The sequence below is a fragment of the Neophocaena asiaeorientalis genome, unplaced genomic scaffold (assembly GCF_003031525.2).
Source record: "Neophocaena asiaeorientalis asiaeorientalis breed wild unplaced genomic scaffold, Neophocaena_asiaeorientalis_V1.1 scaffold1186, whole genome shotgun sequence".
Lineage (NCBI taxonomy): Eukaryota > Metazoa > Chordata > Mammalia > Artiodactyla > Phocoenidae > Neophocaena > Neophocaena asiaeorientalis.
Genome location: NW_020173974.1, coordinates 14,240 through 39,388, shown reverse-complemented (window position 1 = coordinate 39,388; position 25,149 = coordinate 14,240). Strand labels below are relative to the sequence as shown.

The 25,149-nt window shown below is 38.6% G+C and overlaps 1 protein-coding gene across 1 annotated transcript; it reads right to left on the bottom strand.

The window, feature by feature from the left end:
- RNF212B (ring finger protein 212B) lies at positions 1-21,467 on the bottom strand. The gene is made up of 15 exons (XM_024753254.1): positions 21,406-21,467; positions 19,575-19,675; positions 17,664-17,716; positions 17,090-17,164; positions 13,161-13,276; positions 12,056-12,116; positions 11,307-11,335; positions 10,150-10,196; positions 9,886-9,928; positions 9,667-9,727; positions 9,010-9,058; positions 3,417-3,456; positions 3,020-3,120; positions 2,258-2,319; positions 1-505 (listed from the first exon to the last, which is right to left on the bottom strand). The coding sequence occupies exons 2-15, from the start codon at positions 19,672-19,674 to the stop codon at positions 440-442; spliced, it is 903 nt and encodes a 300-aa protein (XP_024609022.1). The 5' UTR covers position 19,675; positions 21,406-21,467; the 3' UTR covers positions 1-439.
- Positions 21,468-25,149: the final 3,682 nt, after the last annotated feature.

Genomic DNA, 25,149 nt, shown 5'->3' with positions numbered 1-25,149 from the left:
ACAATAGGCAAATAGAAAAAGTATAATAAATTAGGGCAAGGAACAGTGTTGTGGCTTGTTAACATCGGCAGTGGGAGAATATATCCAAAGCTAAAAAGTGAAATCCAGAAATAAAACATGGTTAATAAGTATATCACCCCACCCCCCACCCCCAATGATGCCAAGAATTGTTTTTATAACCTTGTTTCAAGTTGCAGGAAATAAGGGAGCTATCTGTATCTTGTGGGAGAGATATAAACATCTTCCTGAAGCTCTGACCTGACCATTTTCATAGGAAGTAATACAGGGTGTATAGGATTAAGATTGAGAGAGAGAAGGTACAGAGTGAAACCAGGAAACAAGGTAGGGGTACATTTTCCAAGGCCATCACACCTAAATGAGTATGAGATGCTACCGTCCATCCTTCAGCAGTATGTATAGATCAGATCTTGAAAATGGTCTATCTGGGAGTGTTCCATGCTTCTCTCCCCCTGGCTAATCCCATCTGCCTCTGTTGGTAGAGATTCTGCAGCACAGGACAGGAAGGCAGTTAAGGGTGTTTGTAACAAAAAGGGCAAGTAAGGCCCTCTCAAGTCATTATATGAAGTTTATTGTGACAGTAAACTGCTGCTGTTGCTTCCCCATAGTTTTCTCCATTTCATGAAAACTAACTTTTCCAAACTAAGATTTGATACATCTAATGTGACAAATGCTTTGTTGCTACTTATGAAACTGGAGCATTTCCGTGGTTTATGGTGATAAAGCCGAATATTTGAAAATCAAACAGTTTTGGGAAGCCTGGAACATGACTACCATACCCAGAGATGATTACCAGGGAGGCAGAGTTGTTAGGCCTCTGGGGAAGTGGTACTTTCTTCAATAACTCTTTTTCTAACTTTATTATGGAAATTTTCAAAAAATACAAAAACAGTAGTATAATGCACTCACATGTACTCATCACTCATCACCCAACTTCAACAATTAACTCATGGCCAATTTTCTTTCATTTCTACTTTCTCACACTGCCCCTTTCCACTAGATTAAGCTAAAGCAAAATTCAGACAATCATTTAATTTTCTATCCATAAGTATTTTAGTATGCATCTCTAAAAGATAAAGACTATTTTTAAAAACATAACCACAATAGCATCATGCCTACAAAAAAAACACTATTAACAATTCCTTAATATAAAATGTCCACTAAGTATTCAGTTTTCCTCAACTGTCTCATAAACGGTTTTTACAGTTTGTTCCAATCAAGATCCAACTGGAGGCCATTTATTTGCAGATGGTTTATATGTGTCTTAAGTCTTTTTTTCACCTGTAGATTAATCCCTCGATTTACGAGGGTCTTAGAGGGATGTTATTTCCCTAGCGTTGTCTGTTAAGGCTTAGACCCTAATTCCTTGCTGACAAAAATAAAGGGAATTTTGGAACATGAGAGCAAAATATTTACCTACCTTAGTAGGTCACCAGGAGCTTGGCCTAAATATCCTCAAAACCCAAGGTGTAAAAGTGAACTTAAAAGGCAAGACTGGACTTTTCATTTAATAGAGCTCCTTACAAACCTCTCTTCTCGTTCCCATGCCCTTTTCCTCTTGTTTTCTGGATCAGAATAATAGTCTCATAAATTTACAAAACATTATTCTGCTGTTGCTCTTTGGAGAAATGAAAATGGTTTTTCCTAGTTCAAGCAGTACCTCTATCCAAAATATATATTCCATTGAAAACCCCTTTCTGTGAAACTCTTGGGAATGTCATTTGTGTCCACATCCTTAGTTCACCCTGGCCAAGACCTCTCAGTTTAAAACCTTTCATTACTATGTGACCTAATTTTTTTTTTTTTTTTTTTTTTTTGCTGTACACGGGCCTCTCACCGTTGTGGCCTCTCCCGCTGTGGAGTACAGGCTCCAGACACGCAGGCTCAGCGGCCATGACTCACAGGCGCAGCCGCTCCGCGGCATGTGGAATCCTCCCGGACCGGGGCACGAACCCGTGTCCCCTGCATCAGCAGGCGGACTCTCAACCACTGCGCCACCAGGGAAGCCCTGTGACCTAATTTTTAAACCCCAAACCAGGAAGGTAATCTAACAGTCATATTATCAGAGTGACACCACTCTGGAAAACTGTGTACCTGTGGTTACCACACTTGAAACCACGTCATTCTCCACTGGTTACATTCTATCACCTTAACAAGAGACCAGAATGAGGCATTAAGTGTGCAGGCCTAACTGTGTGAGGTTTTCATGAGCAGACCAGTTAGACTGGCCAGGGCTCACCTGTAGGGCTGGTAGCTGGAAACCAGGAAGACCCTCTAGTGTGGTTCTGCTCTCCCTTTGACCTGGAGGATGGAATTAAATAGTGAAAGATAACTACCTGGGGCAGTTTCTCAGTATTGTTATTTATGCATCAGGATAAATAAGTGGTTCTTAATCTGCAGTACACTACTCAGAAGGGAAAAGACTGTTAGCTCAGCAATTCAAGAGGTGGGTTATAATATAAAGTCCATTCTTTTACTGTGAGGATGGGGTGGTGACACAGAGGTCTGAGATTTGAGTTTAACTATGAGTAGAAAGATGTAGAGACAATATAAAGATTTTGGTGAGCTATGAAAGATGACAGCCCCTTATCACAAGGACTGGTAGCAGAGGTACCTTTTGGGAAAACATGAGGAGAAAAAAGGATGCTGGTTTTATCATTCTCATTCAGCACTAAGCTCCCAGCAATGCTGCAACATAGGGATCTCAAAAGAAACAAACAAAAAGCCAGTTTAATTCTACAGGCCAACCTTCTGGCTAAAGAGCAGAACTCTACTCCAGGTGACAGGATGAGTGATATTTACGCACAAGCCAAAGCCTGCCCTAACTGTGAAGGAAATGGGGTTAACTCTTAAAGAATATTAAGGGGTCAAACTTGAGACAGTGCTTTTTTCAGGGGCTGGGGTGTAAAAATCCCAACTTCTTTGCACCTTGAAAATCTTCATTTTAGTGTTTATGTCAATGGTTGAAGCTCCACTCCTTTGGGAATGTTATTTAACTTACCTGAATTATTGGGGGTGAGGACTCCTATTTGACCTGAATCCCCACCACTTAGGGATGGTCTGAAAGAAAAAATCCCCTGTCCGGAGGAGGCAGATGAAGGTCTAAGGAAGGGAAATAAAAGCATCAGCAGAGAAAAGGAAAGGTTGAAGTAAAAACCATGTGTAAAGGAAGAGCCTATACAATTAAACCAGAGAGGAAATGAATCCCCTGCTTGCAACTCAGAATACAATTAAGTAATTCAGATGTATATTAGACACAGTACTGTTCAACCTTCTCTTTTGTTTACAAGGTAGATTATAAACTTCAGTGGTATAGGCCAGTGGAGAAGTAACCACAGGGCTGCTGGCAGAATGTCAGTGGGAACAGATCTCAAGTGAAAGGAAGCAGTATTACTTACCTGTAAGATAGGCTGTGAGTGGAAGCTGGTGAAGGGGTTTCTGAAAAGCATAAAAATGAGCCTATGAGATAATTCATGAACCAAGAAGAGATCCAGGTATTCTGGGGGCCAGGGCAAAGGAACAGCGGATCAAAGATTTTGGTATATATGTTAGACTTGGGGGCTAATGGCAAGAGAAAAAGCCCACAAGTCACCTAGCAGTGGATCATAAAGGTGCTTTCCTCGCCCTTTCATGAGTTTATGGGCAAGGATCCATCACTGCCTTGATGCGTTCTAATGTATCTGTGCCTTGGTTTCCCCTCTAAGGTGAAGATTATCAGAAAGGATGGCTAAAGACAAAGGGTCATTAAATTGGCTGGGAGTGACAGCAGTAAAAATGTAGAGTAAGGACCTCCACAGATTCTCTCCATAAAAGGAATGAGAAAACTGGCAAAAATTGTCAGAATCAACTTCTTCAGAATTCTGGAAATTAACAAAGGGCTTTTAGCAATCTGGGGAATGTTTATTCCAGAAAAATAGCTGAATGTGAGTAAGAACAGTGAGCTTTGTGACATTTTAACTTGCCCTATTCCCATTTCTCCCTCTCCAGCTCCATGATAGCCTTGAAAATCAACAGTTTGGCAGTCATCATAGGGGATGGAATGGGGTTGGAGCTCTTTCAAAACCTCATTCCCAGAGAATTGTCATACTTGACCTGCCTAGTTGTTCACTGGAAGACTTCACTTGCAAGGCTGCCTTTATTTGACCTGACTTGGAGCCAAACTTACCAGGACTTGGAGCTTAAGAGTTCACCAAGTGTGAAAAGCTTTTTCCCCAGGAGTGTTTGTTGCAAATAATTAGAGGCACTTGTTTAGCCTGCCTGAGGAGGTGAATATCAGTTGGGGCAAACAATAGGCTAACCAAAAAGCATAAAAGGAAAAGCTGCGGAATGACCTGTCCACGGGGATTTTGAAAAGGAACAACAAGTTCTTGGGAATCTAGGCCATGTGCATGCACAGGGCTGTGTGCATGCTCAGTAAAGATTGAAAAGGCTCTAAGCTCTCACCTTGGGACTACCTTGAGGTCATACAAGCAGAAAGTGAAGGCTAAGGCACAGTCGTCAGCTGCATGTTGAAGGTGCACCCCAACGCACAGTCCCTCAGCAAACACTGAGGGATTTATTGGTACTAGGTGTTTAAGGAAAGCTCTGTCCAATCATTAGCTGAACACTAAGCTAACCAAATAGAGACTTCGGTGGCCACACGAGAAAGAATACAGATTTTACAGAATCAGTTTTAGAAAGTCACTAAACAATGACAAACAGCAACAACAACAAACCTTGGGAAGGGAGGAAGTATCTGATTCTTAGAGTTGCCATGCTATATTATTTAGCTGTCCAGTTTTCAACAAAAAATTATGAAGCATGAAAGAAACAAGAAAGTATGATCTATGTAAAGGAAAAAAGCACAAGCAATAGAAACTGTCCTTGAGGAAGCTCAGATACATTGGATTTTAAAGACAAAGACTTTAACCGAGCGGTTCTTTTTTTTTTTTTTGGCCACGTTGACAGGCATGCGGGATCCTAGTTCCCCCGAACAGGGATCGAACCCATATCCCCTGCAGTGGAAGCACAGTCTTAACCACTGGACTGCCAAGAAGTCCCTAAATCAGCTATTTTAAACATGTTCAGTTAGCTAAAGGAAACCATGTCTAAAGCAATAAACAACAGTATAAGAATGGTCTCATCAAATAGAGAACACTAATAAAGAAATATTATATTAAAAAGAAGCAAATATAAGTTCTGGAATTGAAAATGTAAACTTCACTAGAGATATGAGCAGTCAGAAAAAAGAATCAGCAAATTTGAAGATAAATCAATTGAGATTATCCAGTATGAAGAAGAGAAAGAAAAAGGAATGAAGAAAAATGAACAAAGCCTCAAAGACCTTGGTGGAATACCATCAAGCACACCAGCATGTGCAAAATGGGAGTTCCAGGAGAACAGAGAGGACCAAGGGCAGAAAGAATTATCTGAAGAAATAATGGCTGACAACTTCCCAAATTAGATGAAAACATTAATCTATACATCCAAGAAGCTCAACAAATCCCAAAGAGGATAAATCAAAGAGATCCGCACCTAGACTCATCATAAACTGTTGAAAGCTAAAGGTAAAAAAAGAAACTTGAAAGCAGCAAGAGAGAAGCCATTCATCACATGAAAGGGATTCTCAATAAAATTGGCACTGATTTCTCCTCAGAAACCATGGAGGCCAGAATATAGGAGGATAATGTATTAAAAATGCTGAAAGACTGTCAATCAAAAATTTTAAATCCAGCAAAACTATCCTTCAAAAATGAAGGAGAAATTAAGACACTCCCAGATGAGTGTCAAAATTAAGAGAATTCATCACTACCAAACCTGCTTTACAAGAAATACTAAAGAGAGTCCTTCAAGCTTAAGTGATAGGACACCAGACAGTAACTCAAATCTACATGAAGAAATAATAAAGATCACTGGTAAAGATAACTACATTGATAAACATAAAAGTATAAGTGTATTTTTGTAACTTCCTCCTATCTGATTTAAAAGACAACTGCATAAAACATAATTATAAATTTATGTTGATGAGAACACAATTTTTAAAGATATAATCTATATAATAACAGCACAATGGAATGGAGAGGGGAATGGAACTATATAGGAGAAAAGTTTTTGTACACTGTTGAAATTAAGTTTGGTATAATCTGAACTAAATTGTTATAAATTATGATGTTAATTATGATGTTAATCCCTAAGAAAATAACAAAAAATATAGTGAAAGAAACAAGAAAGAAAGTAAAATGGTACACTAGAAAATAGCTGTTTAACACAAAAGACAGCAAAAATGGAGGAAGTGAGGAACAAAACATACATAAGACATATAGAAAATAGGGACTTCCCTGGTGGTCCACTGGTTAAGAATCCATGCTTCCACTGTAGGGGGCACAGGTTCAATCCCTGGTCGGGGAACTAAAATCCCACATGCTGTGTGGTGTGGCAAAAAAAAAAAAAAAAAAAGACACATAGAAAACAAATAGCAAAATGGCAGAAGCAGTCTTTCCTTATTAATAATTACATTAAATGTAAATGTATTAAACTCTCCAATTAAAAGGCAGAAACTGGCCAAATGGTGAAAAAAGATCCAACTATACATCATCTATGAAAGACTCACTGTAAATTCAAAGACACATATAGATTTAAAGTAAAAGGATGGAAAAAGATATTCCACACAAACAGTAAACAAAAGAGAGCTGGAATGGGTAATAACAGATAAATGCACTTTAAGACAACATTGTTACTAGAGACAAAGGTCAAAATGATAAAAGGGTCAACCCATCAAGAAGATATAACACTTATATATGCACTTAACAACAAAGTCCTAAAATACATGAAGCAAAAACTGACAGAATTGAAGAGAAAAGTAGACAATTCAACAATAATAGAGCTTTCAATACCCCACTTTCAATAATGGATAAAACAGCAAGACAGAAGATCAGCAAGAAAACAGAAGATTTAAATGGCACTATATACCAACTAAATCTAACAGATATCTATAGAACACTCCACCCAACAACAGCAGAATACACATTCTTTTCAAGTGTACAGGGAACTTTCCCCAGGATAGACAATGTTTTAGGCTATAAATTTAAAAGGATCTAAACCATACAAAGTATGTTGTTCAACAACAATGAAATGAAATTAAAATCAATTAACAGGAGGAAATTTGGGAAATTAACAATTATGTGGATAATCAACACTGCTAAGTAACTAATGGGTCAAAGAAAAGAAAATCACAGAAGTTAGAAAATACTTTGAGATGAATGAAAACAAAAACACAACATACTAAAACTTAAAAGGATGCAGTGAAAGCAGTGCTCAGAATGAAATTTATAACTGTAAAAGTCTATATTAAAAAAGCAGATCTCAAGTCAATAATGCTACCGTCCACTTTAAGAAACGAGGAGAACTAAACCCAAAAGCAGACGGAAAGAAAATAATTAGGGCAGAAATAAATGAAATAGAGAATAGAAAAATAATAGAGAAAAATCAAGAAAACTAAAAGTTGGTTCTTTGAAATGACAAACAAAATTGACTAATCCTGTGGGGTGAGGGGCAGGATAAATCTGGAGGCTGGGATTAACACATACATACTACTATATATAAAATAGATAACCCTGGTGGTGCAGTGGTTAAGAATCCGCCTGCCAATGCAGTGGACAGGGGTTCGAGCCCTGGTCTGGGAAGATCCCACGTGCCGCAGAGCAACTAAGCCCGCACACCACAGCTACTGAGCCTGCGCTCTACAGCCTGCAAGCCACAACTACTGAGCCCACATGCCACAACTACTGAAGCCTGCGCACCTGGAGCCCGTGCTCCACAACAAGAAAAGCTACCGCAATGAGAGCACCACAACGAAGAGTAGCCCCTGCTCACTACAACCAGAGAAAGCCCACGCACAGCAACGAAGACCTAGTGCAGCCCAAAATAAATAAATTAATTAATTAATTTAAAAAAAAAACAGATAACCAACAAGGACCTACTGCATAGCACAGGAAACTATACTCAATATTATATAATAACTTATAAGGGAAAAGAATCTGAAAAAATATATGTATATATAGATTCAGTTATATAAATATACATACATATGTATGTATAGTCTGTATTGGGTTGGCCAAAAAGTTCATTCGATTTTTTTCTGGAAGATGGTACAGATATATATATATATATATATATATATCTCAATTGCTGTGCCGTACACCTGAAATTTAGATGATATTGTAAATCAACTATACTTTAATTTAAAAATTTTTTTAAAATAAACTTCCTTTTTAGAACTGTTTAAAAAATGGACTAATCTTTAGCCAGGCTGTCCAAGAAAAAAGAAGAAAGCCCCAAATAACTAAAATCAGAAATAAAAGAGAGTATTACTACTAACCTAACAGAAATAAATTGGCTAGAGCACCTACGTTTTTCAAAGGGGTGAATATGAAAGAACTGGAGGGAGGCTATTTGGTGAATTTCAAAAATGGTTATCCAGGAAGAGATCTGTGAATTTCAAAACTGCCTCTTGGGAAAGAAAGGGAAATCCTCTCCAAGTATACTCTATGGACTGACTAATGCCTTGAAAAACAGTAATAACAGTAATAGTTCTAAGGGGAAAGAGACAAGAAATTAAGTAGGTGGAACCAAAATATTTCTTCACTGTAATATTTTTGTGTTTGATACACAGTGAAGAAGCCAGATACCCTTCAGGCTAACATAATTGGCATCTAGTTAATCTTTCTTTTAGATCTAACTTCTACTGCCATCTTGTGGCAATTAAAATCCAGGTCAATTATTTTAAAAGTTACTCTCCAGTCTCCTGACCAGAGGGTTTCAATGACTTTCTAATACTCAAGTTTCAATTTTCCCCTTATCAGTTTGAGAACAGAAATATCATTACTAGAAAAGTTGTATCTGGAACCACCTTCTGGAGAAAAAGTAAAATGGCATTATATTATGTACAGAAAACCAGAAATCTGCTCAGAATGTGTTGGCTTCTGACTCCTTCCCCTACACTGCCCCTCTCACCAGTAAAAGAGTCTCTTGGAGTGCTCCTTCCCTGCAGCGCTCTGGCTCCCTGAGGGACAAATAATAAACATTAATAAATATATCCCGGGGCTTCCCTGGTGGTGCAGTGGTTGAGAGTCCGCCTGCCGATGCAGGGGACACGGGTTCGTGCCCCGGTCCGGGAGGATCCCACATGCCGCGGAGCGACTAGGCCCGTGAACCATGACCGCTGAGCCTGTGTGTCCAGAGCCTGTGCTCCGCAACAGGAGAGGCCACAATAGTGAGAGGCCCGCGTACCGCCAAAAAAAAAATAATAATAAAATAAATAAATATATCCCGATTCTCTGGTTTCCATATTTTATGCTATGGCTATACACTGAAGCATATGTTTTTCTCCCAGAGTGGGTACGTGACTCCAGGAAGGATTCACACTTTATTCCTTCCAAAATGAACATGATGGACACTGTTAATGCAGTCCACTATTTTCACCCCTATTCATTCCGAGTCATGAATTAGGTCAGCTTCTAACATCAGGTCTGAATTGCTGAAAGAGAGTCCAGGCATGGCATCATATAATTCATGCCAAAATCAATATAAGTTTAATATTCTTGCTTTAATCTTGGCTTTCATTTAGCATTAGAAGTCTCAATCTGAAAAGATAATGTGAATATTTCTTACCTGTCCCAAGTTACTAAAGCCAGCCCCTCTATAAAGGATAGATTCCACTGAGGAGGACCGACTGTATAAGGCAAAACAAAAAGGAAAAAACAAACCTGGTATTAAACTTTTACACAGACATAAAGTCTCCTCAGTCCCTGTCTCAGCCGTATCTAGGCATTTCTTTCATCTTGATCTTTTGCCAACAGTTCTAATGCTGCTGTGTAGCTTTCTACTCACCTGACCACTTGGCTGCTATGCTGAGAACTGGGTCGTGGAGTAACTGAAAGGGAATAAAATGCAGAATGAAAAGTTGCCATCAATGGTGCGCCCTGCCTTGCCTAGCCTACATGTTGCAAGTGAGTGTCCAGGAGTATGGCCTTTTCATGTCATACATAAGATTCGGAAAATCACATTATACTTTCTGAGAGGAAACCATCTTCCATATGGGAAAAGGATATTTACTCATCTCACACAGATATTTGGGCAAAACACGGTCTCTACCTGACTGTGATGGAGAAGTAATGCCCACTGGTCGAGGTGTGGTTGACCTGCAAGGAAAAAAAAAAAAAAAGAAAGGCAGCTCTATTTTCTCTAAGCAGAACTTAGTGCCACCTTAGAGGATCAATCAGGTCATCATTTACAGAAATAACAGCCTTCTCTCTGAGCACAGATTGCTTACTAATCATGTATTACAGGTATTAGCCCAAAATACAGAGGCAAGCTTTCCATATGGGACTCCTTGGCTCTCCAGTTCCCTAAACAAAATCTTCTCCACTTCTCTATTGCCCATAATAGAAGTTCTGAAGTCCTTCTTTCTTCCTTCCCATAGTGCCTTACCAGGTACTCTCAACTTTACATATATCTATCCATCTGTCCATCCATTCATACATCTGCCATTCCCTCACTCCCTCCATCCCCTCTTCCATCTACCCACAGACATTTATTTAGTGCTCATAAGTCTTAGATCCTGAACTTACAAAGATAACTAGAATATGGTTCCTATTTTTGAGAGGCTCACAGGCTAGTGGGAGAGACAAAAAGAAAAAGAGCAACATAAGTGTTATAATGGGTATGTCAGAAGTATGGAAGTATGATAGAACACTAGACTTTAGCTTCTGTGAGTCAGGGGCCATGTCTTTTTAATCCACCAATGCAGAGCTGATATTAAAAATATATAATAACTGGTAGGGTATAGACATTTACAATTAGAATAATCGGTGATGTACACCCAACACCTAACACAGTGCTTCACAAACAGTAAGTATTTAATGAATATTTATTGAATAAATGAATAATAGAACATCTAAATCTGCCTAATAAAGTGCTGACAGAGGAAATGACACATGAGTTCAATTTTGAGGGGTGAGTAGGATTTCATAAGGTGACGGTCAAGGGTGAGCATTCATCCAAGATTTTAGTTCAGCACTTTTCAGTGAGGAGCTCTTTTTTGGAGAAGTGAAAAATGAATTCATAAACCATTCCCTCCACCGCAGAGCCCACACAGGAGCTACAGCCAAGTGCCAAGAAAGGATAGAATTCACTTTGCTGTACAGCAGAAATTAACACAACATTGTAAAGCAACTATACTCCAATTAAAAAAAAAAAAGAAAGGATAGAAATTTTCAAAGAGGGATGGTATGAGGCCTGATAAAACTGACCTGCTGCCTTGGTACCAACTTGGAGATTCCTGTAGGTGAAAAAAATGGGAGTGAAGGAAGCTGTAGCTCAATGGTCCCAATCAATGGATCTTACTTGTCAGATAGCTAAGCTGCAATGTCCTCTAGTTGTGGTTACTAAGATGCCCAATAGAAGAAAAAACAGCAACAGTGAGTGTTTCCTCAGAAAATTATTAGCTTTGGGGAGAGAAAATTTTAGTTCCTCTTCACAAAAACACATTGGGAATCCTGTAGACTGATACATGTAGGGAAATATAAAGAGTCTATGGGGAGAGCAAGGAAAATGACAGGATTACAATGTGCTAGAAGAGTTACAAGAGTAAGATCAAAAGGAACATTATATAAACACAAAGGACAATCTTGGGAAGAGACAAATGTCCAGGAAATAGAGTTTGAGGGACAGGAAAGGTCCTGAGGTGCCTTGGGATTCTTGAAGACAAATTTTAAGTTACCACAGATATCTCTTCTATAAGAGAGCTTCCCATGCGTTATGCCATGGACTCACTGATATTCGAGAATAGGTTACCACTGTGCTAGATTTTGTCCTTTCATCCCTCCAAGGTCTTCTGTGGCCTCGTCCATTTACTACAGTGTGCTTGCTGTACAAATATTATCAATTATTACCAGCCATGATGTGAAAAAGGTTAGGAAACACTAATTCTATTCAGTCAGCTAGATAGATGGGCCTAGTAAGAGAGAAAATAGTAGTATGGAAAATCTATTTCATTCACCTTTAGGATGGCTAGCAATTTCTTCAGTTCTCCATTCTCTTTCCTTAAGACTGACAGCTCTCTAGGTAAAAGATGGAAAAAGAAACAATCAGCTCCAGCAGGTCAGTGGGATAAAAAACCTGATTTTTATTATCAACATCTAGTTAATGCTTCCGGAGAGATACTTGCCACTATACAAGGTATTTCTGTCAGAGATCTGGTGATTCAGGGGGGCAATGGCAGGGTTTTGGTGCTGAGAAGAATCAGGTGGACAAAATAAACAGTCACGTGGTATGATTTCAGAAGTTTACACAGAACTGCATTTCCTCTCCACACATTTTCCCCTGGCCTGCTGCTGTCTGAAAATTTCCATCAGGGATTCCATCTTTTAGCTTAAGATTTCCAAAAGAACATGGACTTCCCTGGTGGCGCAGTAGTTAAGAATCTGCCTGCCAATGCAGGGGACACGGGTTCAATCCCTGGTCTGGGAAGATCCCACATGCTGTGGAGCAACTAAGCCCGTGCGCCACAACTACTGAACCTGCACTCTAGAGCCCATGAGCCACAACTACGGAGCCTGTGTGCCACAACTGCTGAGCCCATGCACCACAGCTACTGAAGCCTGTGCGCTCTAGGGCCCACGTGCTGCAACTACTGAAGCCTGCGCGCCTACAGCCCATGCTCTGCAACAAAAGAAGCCACCCCAATGAGAAGCCCCAACACCACAATGAAGAGTAGCCCCCGCTTGCTGCAACTAGAGAAAGCCTGCGTACAGCAACAAAGACCCAACGCAGCCAAAAAAATAACCAAAACACACCCTCCTAGAGGTAACATTTTAAATCTTCCATCATTATTACTGTGAAAAAGTCATGTCTGATTTCTCTGAAGAAGTAGTTTTCGACAGATGGAAGTAAAAGGGGAAAGCTATAAAGTAGGGAAGGCCCCTTGAGGGAAGAAAGAGAAAAATAAAATGGAGATTGAGAGACCAAAAATTCTGTACCTGACTTAACCAAGACAAACATAAACACACATGGAGCAATTTTTAGGCTTTGGAACCGTAAGGAAATAAGGGCTACAGCTTCTATGAAAGGAAAAACGCTCTCTGGTGATTTCATTCGTCACTTACTTGTCCTGGTTAGTCAGTGTTTGCTGTGCCTCCTGTGTGGCTGCTTCTAACTTGGTAATTCTATGCTTATAAAAGGCGATGAGGAGATCTGTTTGCTTCTTCTGGAAACTCCACACCTACTAGGGAAAAACAGACCTTTGACATACAACCCCCTTAACTCCTTTCCCCTTACTTGTAGCAACAAATGGAAACCCATCAATTCATACCCTATTACTGATCATTTTCTTCTGGAGCATCTGACCTAATTCATGATTCCCCAAAACTAGGGAAAGCCAAAGGTTTTCATTTCCAGAAAAGTGCCTTCCTAATATCTTAATGAGAACATTCTGACATAGAATGACCCTTTAAAAATATAACCATTCATCTTGAGCAAGAAGTGACAACCAAAAAAATGTTTCCAAGCTTAGAACTGGTTCTGACCTTACTTGTTTACTATTAGCTTGGACTCAGCTTCCACATTCCTAGCTCTACAGAGCACTGGTAACCAATTTACTTTCCCTAAGATACTCACACATAGACACTTGTAGGCTGTTTATGTTGCTACAGTAAAGGGCAAAGAGGCACAGAAGGAGATTTATCTATTCCTGAATTTTATTTCTGGCCATGGGTAAATAATTTTATCTTTTGCTTTAATTTACCATTTGATATACTGATGTGCCTATCATGGGATTACTGAATCAGATCAAAAGTTAATATGTGGAAAGTATTTTAGCTTTGTCAGGTTCTACTTTTGAATACACAGCAGTATTCAGGTCTCATTTGTTTCCTCCCTACTCACACCGTAAACCTTTTTTCTTAGGTCCTTCCTAGATCTGGTACTTTTGTCATAAACTTTTTGTTCTCATTTAATTTGCAAGTTGCTTTTGCCACCTTACTAAAGAATTCTACTTCTGAATTTATATAGTCTCTACACTCTTTCCTTTCTACTCAAAAGCAAACTAAACTAATTCTACACAGATAAGAATTCACTGTAATCTATTTTTTAAAATTTGTTCTTGTTTTCAATAAAAGTAAAACATATTCATTTTAGAAAATTTGAACAATGCAGAAGCAGAAAAAAGGCACTCAATCCTGGGAGTTATCTAAAATGGCAAAGGGTTGGCGAGCAATAGATACTACAGATAGATACAATATATAGCCAAGAGACCTACTAACCTATGTGCCAAAACTACTTTGGTGCTCAAAGAGATTTGAGCAAAAAAGAATCCTAAAAATGCTTCCTTATCAAAAGCAAGGGGACTTCCCTGGTGGTCCAGTGGTTAAGACTCCACGCTTCCACTGCAGAGGGCACAGGTTCGATCCCTCGTCGGGGAACTAAGATCCTACAAGCCACGTGGCACAGCCAGGGAGTTAAGTTTTGGGTTGCACAGTTTGTGATCAAAGCTGGGGCTTTGATCTGGGGCTTAAGGTTCCTCGACCTGCTCAGTAGTGATAAAGAACTCAACTACACTGTTTCAGAAGTCTTAAAAACTGACAGATAAACTTTTCTTTTCAGGTAAAATAATCTTCAACTAAATAAAACCTTTCTTCAAAGGCACCATTGATTATCTCAGCTGTTCAGTCTTTAAATTTAAGTGAGGGATGGGAAACTGATCTGATCTATTTATGAGATCAGGTCTTGACCTGATTTTATTCAAACGATTTATATGGTAGTTATTTAAGTATGTTAACAAAACATATGACTTCCAAGTCAGCCAACTAATGATCAGGGCCAGCTGCCTGTATTTGTAAATAAAGTTTTACTGGAATACAGTCATACCCATTTGTTTACAGATTGCCTGTGGCTGTTCTGTGCTACAACAGCAGAGTTGAGTAGCTGCAACACAGGTTGCATAGCCTGCAAAACCTAAAATATTTACTAACCTTTCAAGAAAAAGTTTGTCAGTCCCAACACTAAATTTATGAAAGTCTTTCTTGGGCTTCCCTGGTGACGCACTGGTTAAAAATCAGCCTGTCAATGCAGGGGACACAGGTTCGAGCCCTGGTTGGGGAAGATCCCCCATGCCGCGGAGCAACTAAGTCTGTGTGCCACAACTACTGAGCCTGCGCTCTACAGCCCGAGAGCCACAACTACTGAAGCCCACGTGCCTAGAGCTCGTGTTCCACAACAAGAGAAGCCACTGCAATGAGAAGCCCGCACACCACAACCAAGCGTAGCCCCTGTTCACCACAACTAGAGAAAGCCCGCGTGCAGCAACGAAGACCCAATGCAGCCCAAAATAAATAAATAAATTCATTTAAAAAAAAAGTCTTTCTCTGTATTTTCATTTATCTTTTTTTTTTTTGGCCACGCCGTATGGCATGTGGGATCTTCGTTCCCCAAGCAGGGATCAAACCCATGCCCCCTGTACTGGGAGCGCAGAGTCTTAACCACTGGCCCACAAGGGAAGTCCCTCTGTATTTTCATAAAAGCAATAAAGTACTAATGAAGTTCTAATACATTCTACAACATGGATAAACCTTGAACACATTATGCTAAGGGAAAGCAGTGCAGGATTCAGACAATAAATAAATTATATAATGTTAGAGATAAGACCTATGATGAAAAATAAAGCAGGGTAAGAAGTAGACTTGGGGCTGCTATTTGAGATATGAGAGTCAGTAAAGGTCTGACTGAGGAAGAAAAATATGAGCAGAAGCCTGAATGAGACAATCTAGACAGTACTTGGATCAGTTATTCAACTTCACAGATTGGGAAAACACATTTTCAGACATTGCTGACTTCACCAAACGGGCACTTCACTACAGTGATGATTAACTGACCCTTTTCATGTATTTTATCTTGATTGCTTGACCATGTGTATTTGGTCCCATGATTAGGCAGGGTAGAATTCGGACTACATATAATTTCTCTCCTGATCATTAACTAACCCCTGGTTTAGTTATTAACCAAAGCTCTGCTCTTTCTCTTGTTCATGTGACCTTGTTTACATTTCTCCTTGAGTCTCAGCTGGATTTTATCTCCCCATAATGTTAAATAGTATCTCAGATATGATGGTTCACCCAAGCAGCTAAAAGCAGGATGCAGTGAAAGCCTTAATTTCCCTTCCTCTATCTCCAGAGTCAGGATTGAGGGGGAGACACCAAAGAAAAATTAAACCTACTGTCTTCAGCCAAACATGACAAAGGACCATCTTCACGTTTAATAAAAAAATATTCTCGTAAGAACAAGAAGAGTAGAGAAGAAAAATAGTGATAAAATCTCAAGAAATGTGCCCAGATAGCAATCCCATGAGGCTATGAAATGATCTTGGTGGAGAACTGGAGAGTGGAAGGGAAAAACCAAAGTTTTTAGAATTTGGGAACTTTCTCAAATGGTTGTCCTGTCTCCTCTTCACTTCCTTCCACAATTCTATTGCTCCTGACCAAGTCAATGGCATGACAACATATCACGCATCAGGAAAAGAAAAATATCTTCCAAAATTCAGGCAACCTATTATAAATACTAACTGAAGAATTAAATATATATGTGTTGCTAAGAGAGGTTATTGAAAAATAAGAGTGGAGAACAAGAAATCCGTTTTTGAACTTAGGTCTATAAGCAAAAGCTTGGCTACTAAATCCATTGTTTGCAGGGTCAGGCCTGTATATTCAAAGCAATTTTTAGAAGATTCATTAAATGTACGAAGAAAGAAGACAAAGCTCTCTAGAACCTTTTTTATCCTCAAAAATTACTAAATAGAACTAGGAACCACAAGGCAAGATGTCAGCTACATAGAAGTTTTTACAGCCTATCACAGATTCTGGGTGAGTAAAAAGTTAACTGTTGAGATATTTATCATCAGAGAAGAAAGCAAACAGGGCAGCCAATTTCTCCCCATTGTATACAAATATGCGAATGCAGTTTAAAGAGAACCTCTGGAAAAGAAATAAGATGCATTTATAACTTGCCTGGAAAATCAGATTTTCTTCACTTTTATTTCTCATACCTGAGAGATGTGACTAAAATACTGCAAAGCTGTCTCCATAGGGCTTTTGAAGTACATCTTCTCCTGAGGTTTCAGCTATGAAGGGAGTAAGACACATCCACAATGGAATGAAATAAAATACAGGCAAATATGGTTAAAGACATAGCACCCTTTCTAAAGCACCAGGTATTATTTCACTGTGCTAAAAGGGCGATCACTATTGCGCTAGGAGATGTAGACTACATATCCTAATCCTTCCTACCTAATGCTTCTGTGACAGTAGTCACAAATCCACAAATAATTCTTTTATCTCTAGTTTACCTCCTTTTTTTTTCAATTGCTATCTACACGTTTTGTTTGTTCCTTTTTTAAAAAAAAAATTTCAGTTTTTTTTTTTGGCGATGCCACGTGGCTTGCAGGATCTTAGTTCCCTGACCAGGGATTGAACCCAGGCCCCCACGGTGAAAGCCCCAAGTCCTAACCACTGGACCACCAGGGAATTCCCCCAAAATTTCAGTTCTTAGCCACTGTATTCTTTGTATAGTTCCTACACACCAGGAATGGGATAAGATTGTGACAGGGAGGAAAAACTTACATTATCAGAAAGAGCCAGATACTTGCAGGCAGTTCCACAAACAGCACATTTTTCTAGTGGGGAAAGGGGAAAAAAATGTTTGGTTCTCATGGGTATGAGGTAAGATTTTCCTAAAGTACATGATAACAGTCAAGTAGGCTAGCTAATGAAAAGAGGGTTCTTACTGAATTCAAAATGTCATTGTGCTATAAAAGGACATCAACTTGAGCTCCATTCTTGAAATCAGTGTTTCCAAACTTGTATGTTGATGAGAAGTAAGGCTTTCACACTGTACCTCTACCCATCTCCCTTTTTATAAATTCCCAGTTTTCTTCTGCAGGTGAGGGACAGTAGCCTCCCAGCAGGAGTACAGGAGTGTACATTTACTAGAGTCTGGGAAGAGTACCAAAGATCTCAACTTTAAGTTATTATTTTTTATTCTATCTACCTGACAGTAGGCACACATTAGGCACCATAAGAAACTCTCCAATTATTCCTGCCTTGTTCTCACCTTGCTAATATTCCTGGATATTGTTTTGAAGCTCTCCTACTCTCATTCTCTAATTAACCCAATCTGAAAGATGTGGAAATTAAAATTCCTCATCTTCCTGTGAAGTTAAAATTTTAGTAGTGGTGCTGGTTATTGATTAAGATAAATGCCATGTCCGGAGAAAACATCACATGACGTATGCTTCACCGAGACAAACTGCTCCAAAGTGAGCTGCTGTTACCATAGTAATAGCTTTGTTACATTAGCAGATAACTTTAAAGGGTCATGAGATTCACATAGAGAAAAAGCTTCTCCAGAGGCTACCTAACCTGACTCTTCTTTCCTTGGGGATGAAGTTTTCCCCCATCTTCCTTCCATATTATTATCAGAGTGAGTTAGCAAGTGCAAATCATTCTTCTATTTAAGAAAAAGACAAGACAAAGAAACTTCCACAGCTCTCCATCACCTGCAGGATAAAGTTCAGGTTCTTTAGCCTGGTATATAGAGCCTTCCATCATATGGCCACTACCTACCACTCTAGCCTCATCTCTCACCATTTCTTACTTTATCCTTTTATGCTCTACCAATCCCAACCACATGTACTTCCCTGTACTAAGTTTAATGATGTTGTATTCCTTTACACATGCTGTTCTCTTAAACCAGAATGATCTTCCCTGCCTAATTCACTTGGCAGACTCCAGTTTATTACTCAAAACTCTATTGAAACAACATCTCTTCTATGAAATTTTCCCTGATCAAAACATCTTAAGTCCCTCTTCTGGACCTACTACCCAGAATACATACCTACAGAATATAATACGTACCTTGTAAGTATTTTAGCATTAAGAAAAAAAAAGACACACCTTAAATTTGTCTCTTCTAAGACTTAACAGCTGCAAGAACTTGGTCAAATCGCCTATTTGAACCAGCTCCTCATTTGTAAAATGAGTCTACTAATAATTACCTCCTGGGATTGTGGTGAGGATACATAAAACTGGTACACATGAAAATACTTTTTAAACCACAAAGGTATCACCCACCACTATCACCATCGTCAACATTTCTAATTAAACTGATTTCACAGATTATACTACTTCCCATTAGAAATGGCTCTTGTTATCAAACACTTTCCCAATTTCTATTCATTATTTTTATTTTTTCTCTTTCCTCTAATCAGTCTGATAACCTTGTGGCTTTCCCTGCCACAGGCTTCAGAACACTGACAAGCACCTTTTGATGTTCAAGTAATAGATAGTCTATTTGCTAAATCATTCCTTTTAATGGATTCCTCCGATTTTCATAATCAACAGTTTCCTATTATACCCACACCACCTTCGGCCTACTAAGTGATTTTTATTCCAAGTTACACAGAGAAATGGTTAATCATTATTTCTAGGTTAAAAACATTTTTGCCTGAATCTGAAAACAGTTAAATCACTCACCCAGAGTCAAACACTTTTTACAGAAAATATGGCCACAGCTGGTGACAAAGAAATGGGCCCCATCTTTTCGGAAACACAGGTTGCAGTGAAACCAATCCATTCTGCAGCAGAGAAAGAGAATAACCTGGGGCATAACATAATTATAGCTGTTCCAAAATCTACTTAACAATGTTTACTTAGTTTCTGCTAACTTATTGGGATGTGGGCATATTACTGTGGGTATTCCAATTGGATGTGAGGAAGTACATATACCTCTGAAGTAAAAAAAGCAGACTGCAGACTATGCTATGCCATTTTCTAAAGAGAAAAATTATACATATTTAGAAGAGTAATAGGACAATGATGACTTCTTTTTGAATGGTGAGATCATGTGTATGTGTGTGTGTGTGTGTTGCCTTTACACTTTTTTTGTTTTCTAAATTTTCTGGATTAATTCAGGCACTAATTTGTAATTAGAAAAAACAATCCTAAAAAAAAATCTATTTCTTTCCTAATAGTTTCCTGTGATACAGCAAGATGGAGCAAGGAGAAGGTAGTGGACCAAATATACAAGATCACATATTAGCCACTTGGAACACATTTTATCTAATGGAAACATTATTTATGCATGATGTCTCAGCTTTTCACATTTCCTTCTACTCCATAGAAACTCAGAATCATAGATCTGGAAGCGATCTTGAAAATCATTTAACATTTTTTCCAATCCCATCATTTTTCAAAAGATGTATCTGATATTCACTGAAATGTAAGGTTTTAAATGAAGAAACTGACATAAAAAATACAGAGCTGAGGGCTTCCCTGGTGGCGCAGTGGTTGAGAGTCCGCCTGCCGATGCAGGGGACGCGAGTTCGTGCCCCGGTCCGGGAAGATCCCACATGCCGCGGAGCGGCTGGGCCCGTGAGCCATGGCCGCTGAGCCTGCGCGTCCGGAGCCTGTGCTCCGCGACGGGAGAGGCCACGGCAGTGAGAGGCCGGCGTACCGCAAAAAAAAAAAAAGAAAAAATCAGAGCTGATACATAGAGCTGTAATTAGTTCACACATTTAATAGATTTACGCTTAATTTCATGAATATACTACAAGAATGTAATATATATTAGTTTAATTTCATTTAAAATTAAATTGGGGGAAAAAATCAGAACAGAAGGTAAAATTTTTCCCCACTGAAGTCTTTTCTTTTAAGTCTTTTCTTTAAAAAAGTTTTAAAGTAGTTTATGGAGACATTTGCTCAAAGAATATTGGCTGGTTTGTGCCACACTGTAATATTTTTGTCACATAAGGGCAAGATTCACGATAAAAACTTACTGAATAAACGTTTCAATGCAAAGGCATTACACAGAGGCATGAGCTTCAGATACCTATTTGTTGCTCACAGATACACTAACTTCTACCAGAAAGTGAGTCTAAAGAACTACTGAAAAGGTCACAGTAATATATGCCCTGGTTTGTTTAGGGGAAGCAAGAACGATTTTAATCAAATGCGTTGACCAAATGAACCCTTTAGAAGAAGGGCCGTTAACAGGATTTGTGAGGGCAAGACTCGTCTGATTTCTAGGGGTGATGGAGATTAAGCAGAGTCTCAGATTTACCAGTAACTCTTTTTTTTTTTTTTGCGGTACGCGGGCCTCTCACTGCTGTGGCCTCTCCCGTCGCGGAGCACAGGCTCCGGACGCGCAGGCTCAGCGGCCATGGCTCACGGGCCCAGCCGCTCCGCGGCATGTGGGATCTTCCCGGACCGGGGCACAAACCCATGTCCCCTGCATCGGCAGGCGGACTGTCAACCACTGCGCCACCAGGGAAGCCCGCAGTAGCTCTTTTTTAACTACATGCCCTACCTGTTTGGCCGCAGTGATCCCAAAAGCCTCGGATCTCACCGAAATCAATCAGTTCTCAAGAAAAGCTGGAAATGGCGGGAAAATATACAGCAAGCCTGGCACCGGCGAGAGGCAAGAGGCTGGGCGTGGCCCGCGACGCTGTGTGAGAGGCGTGGGCGGGGCCCAGGAGTGGGCGGGGTCCAGAGCATGCGCGAGGCGTGGGCGGGGCCGAGAGGCAAGAGTGCGTTTTCTTAATAGTCCAGGAAAATCTACCTCATTTAAGATTGGGAACAAATAAGAAATATGATCTAATCTCATACATGCTATGGAAACAAGGTGAAAATAAACCTAATAATGTTCAAGCAGACAGTAACACACTAGAAAAATGTGGTCACAAAGCAGATGAAAACTTTAACTTAGTATTTTTTCTTCTCTCTTTTTTTAACCTAATATTTTTAAGGGAAATAAAATAATAGATGATTTGAAAGAAAAGCATAAATCAGAAATAGAAAAGCTAAAAAGTGATACGGGTAGAGAACAGTCGCATATTAAATGAGAACTAACCAGTCTCAGGAAAAAAATTTTTTTAACTTTTTTCAGAAATAAAAAAAGCACATTTAAGGGCTGAAAGGAGAATGGTTTTTCTAAAAAGAAAGATAAAAGTTTTCAAGAGAAAGTGATAGATATAGAGAACAAGCACACACATTTATCCTCACAAGGAAAACCAGAGCAATGTATCAGAACAAATATTTAAAACAAAATTTTGAGAAAATTTTCCTGAAATAAGACTTAAGTCTACATATTGCAAAGGCCTACAGTGTATAGGACAAAACTGACCCAGAACAGTTTAAACCAAAACATTTTCTAGTAAAACTATTAAATTAGTCTTTAAAGATAAGGAAAAACCCCTTTGAGCATCCAGACAAAAAGTCCTGGTCATTTATAAGGAAAAGGAAATTCGACTGGCATCAGACTTCTTTACAGCATCATTTTATGCTAGAAACAATGAAACTGCATTTTCAAGATTCTCAAAAAGAAAATATGATCCAAGAATTTTATATCCCCTTATCCTGTGTTCAGGTGTAAAGGCTGCTGACAAAAAAATCTGAACATGAGCTTTTCCTGAGGAAGCTGCTAAGTAATGGTTCTCAAGCGTCTTGGTCTCAGAACTCCTTTATCTTTTAAAAAGTATTGAAGTATTGAATTCCCTGGCGGTCCAGCGGTTAGGACTGTGTGCTTCCATGGCCAGCACACAGGTTCCATCCCTGGTCAGGGAAATAAGATCCCCTATCCCTGGATGCTGTGTGACACAGCCAAAAAAAAAAAGTATTGAAGACATCCTTCCCTATAGAGCTTTGGTTTCTGTGGATTGTATTATATCTATCAATGTTCACCATATTAGCAATTAAGATTGAAAAATTTTTTAATATTTTTTATTCATTTGAAAACAACAATAAAAATAAACCCATTAAATGTTAACATAACCTATGGGAAATAACTATATTTTCCCAAATAAATACAATTTAGTGAGAAGAGGGGTATTGTTTTTGTTTTACAGTTTTATAATTTCTTACTATCTGACCTAATAGAAAGCAGCTGGATTCACACATCTGCAATCACTCTGTTACAGTGTACTGTTTTGGTTGAAGTGTGTGAAGATCTGGACTCACTCAAATACGTAGCTGGAAAAGGGAGTAGTATTTTAATAACCTATTTAGATACTTGTGAACATTTTTCTTTGATACTAAACCAAAATTCAAGTGGGAGTTTGTTAAAAGCTAGCTGCAACGTGGGATCTGACACCATATCAATGAATGTGTAACATTTTGCATTTAGACCAAATTGGTCATTTGGAAAATATTGGTTCACTGAGTTAAACACATTGACACATTTCATGATATAATATTAAATACTGACACACTTCATTATACAATATTTTAAAATCACTTTTATTTGTATCAACACCTATCTCACCAGAAAAGTCTTTGAGTATTGGGAACTTGTCAGGTTCCCAGTTGCAGATACAAGTTTCCCAAAATTCTAATTTTCATCTGAAAATTTGAGTTTTATCATTGTCAATAAATACTAAGTCACTTGTTTTCCTTGAAGTGACAAGCTCATTTTGTGTATTTTTGAGAAAATGTCTACCAAATACCCAAATCTGAATAAGTATAGTTTTTGTTACTTGTTCTTTCAGGTTAAAAAGGTGTTCCATTAAAAAGTGATTAGTTCAGCCCACAACTCAAACCATTGCATAGTTTTCCTAAATATAATCTTAATTCTACTTAAGCATTCTGGGTCATAGAAAAAGAAGAAAACTTACAAAAACATTTTATGAGATGAGCTTAGCAAAAAAAAAATGATAAAGATTGCACACATACACACAAGAAAACTACAGAACAATCTCACTTGTGAATATTGGTGCAAAAATCTTAAAAAAGATAGAAAATAGAATAGAATCCAACAACATATTTTAAAAAGTATACATTATGATTAAGTGATGTTCACTACGAAAGGATTGGGCTTCCCTGGTGGTGCAGTGGTTGAGAGTCTGCCTGCGGATGCAGGGGACACAGGTTCGTGCCCAGGTCCGGGAGAGGCCACAACAGTGAGAGGCCCACGTACCGCCAAAAAAAAAAAAAAAACAACGAAAGGATTGTTCAATATTAGGAAATCTATTAATGTAACTTATTACATTAAATAATATTTCTAAGAAGAAATATCATATGCTAATCTCCACAGTTGCCAATAAAGCATTTGTCATAATTTATATCCATTTTTGATTTAAAATTTCAATGAAGTAGGAATCAATGGATATTCCCTTAATATGATTAAAAGATGTCTGTGTATGTGTATGCAAAATCCAGCATGTTTTTTATTTTTATTTACTTATTATTTATTTATTTTGGCTTTGCCAGGTCTTAGTTGTGGCACGCAGGATCTTTGTTGCATCATGTGGGATCTTTTAGTTGCGGCATGCGGACTCCTTAGTTGCAGCATGTGGACTCTTAGCTGTGGCATGCATGCAGGATCTAGTCCCCTGACTAGGGATCGAACCCGGGCCCCCTGCATTGGGAGCACAAAGTCTTACCCACTGGACCACCAGGGAAGTCCCCTGCATGTTTTTTACATGAGGGAACTTTAGAGTCATTCTTGCTAGTCAAGAATGAGACAAGACTACCACTACCACTTAACATGGTTTGGGAACACTAATTTAAAAGGATAAGATAAAAACACTTCTTTTAGCAGATTATATCATTGTATGTTGAAAATCGGAGAGAATCAATCGAGAAACTACTGTAAATAATAAGAAAATCTAGTAAAGTAACAAGTTATAAACTTAACAGAAAGAAATACAGTAACCTTTCCATATTCAAGTAATAATCAGGTAGAAGATGTAAGAGGACAGAAGACTATTTAAAATAAAAATAAAGATAAAATACTTAGGCAATAACTTAACGAAATATATATGAAGAAAACTTTAAACCATTATTGAAAGAGACAAAAGTCAACATAAATAAAATAACAAGTCAACATCATAATGTTGGATAGGAAGAGTCAACATCCCAATGATGTCAATTCTTCCTAAGTTAATTTATAAATTTAACTTGATCCAAAACAAACGAAAAACACAGGTTGCCTTTCTAGAATTAAACAAATTGATTATAAATTTCATATGGAAAATATCCAAACAAACAAGAGTATCCAGGAAAACCCTGAAAATCTTTTAGTGTCATGTGGGGTGGGAAGCTAGCCACACCCAAT

What these genes read in the sequence shown, in the direction of transcription:
- RNF212B (XM_024753254.1), bottom strand. Translation starts at nt 19,674, where the DNA reads ATGGATTGGTTTCACTGCAACCTGTGTTTCCGAAAAGATGGGGCCCAT. An exon ending in ATCTGGCTCTTTCTGATAAT is followed by an intron (nt 17,165 to 17,663) that starts GTAAGTTTTTCC and finishes CTCCCTTCATAG; the next exon opens with CTGAAACCTCAGGAGAAGAT. An exon ending in GCTTTAGTAACTTGGGACAG is followed by an intron (nt 9,059 to 9,666) that starts GTAAGAAATATT and finishes TTTGTCCCTCAG; the next exon opens with GGAGCCAGAGCGCTGCAGGG.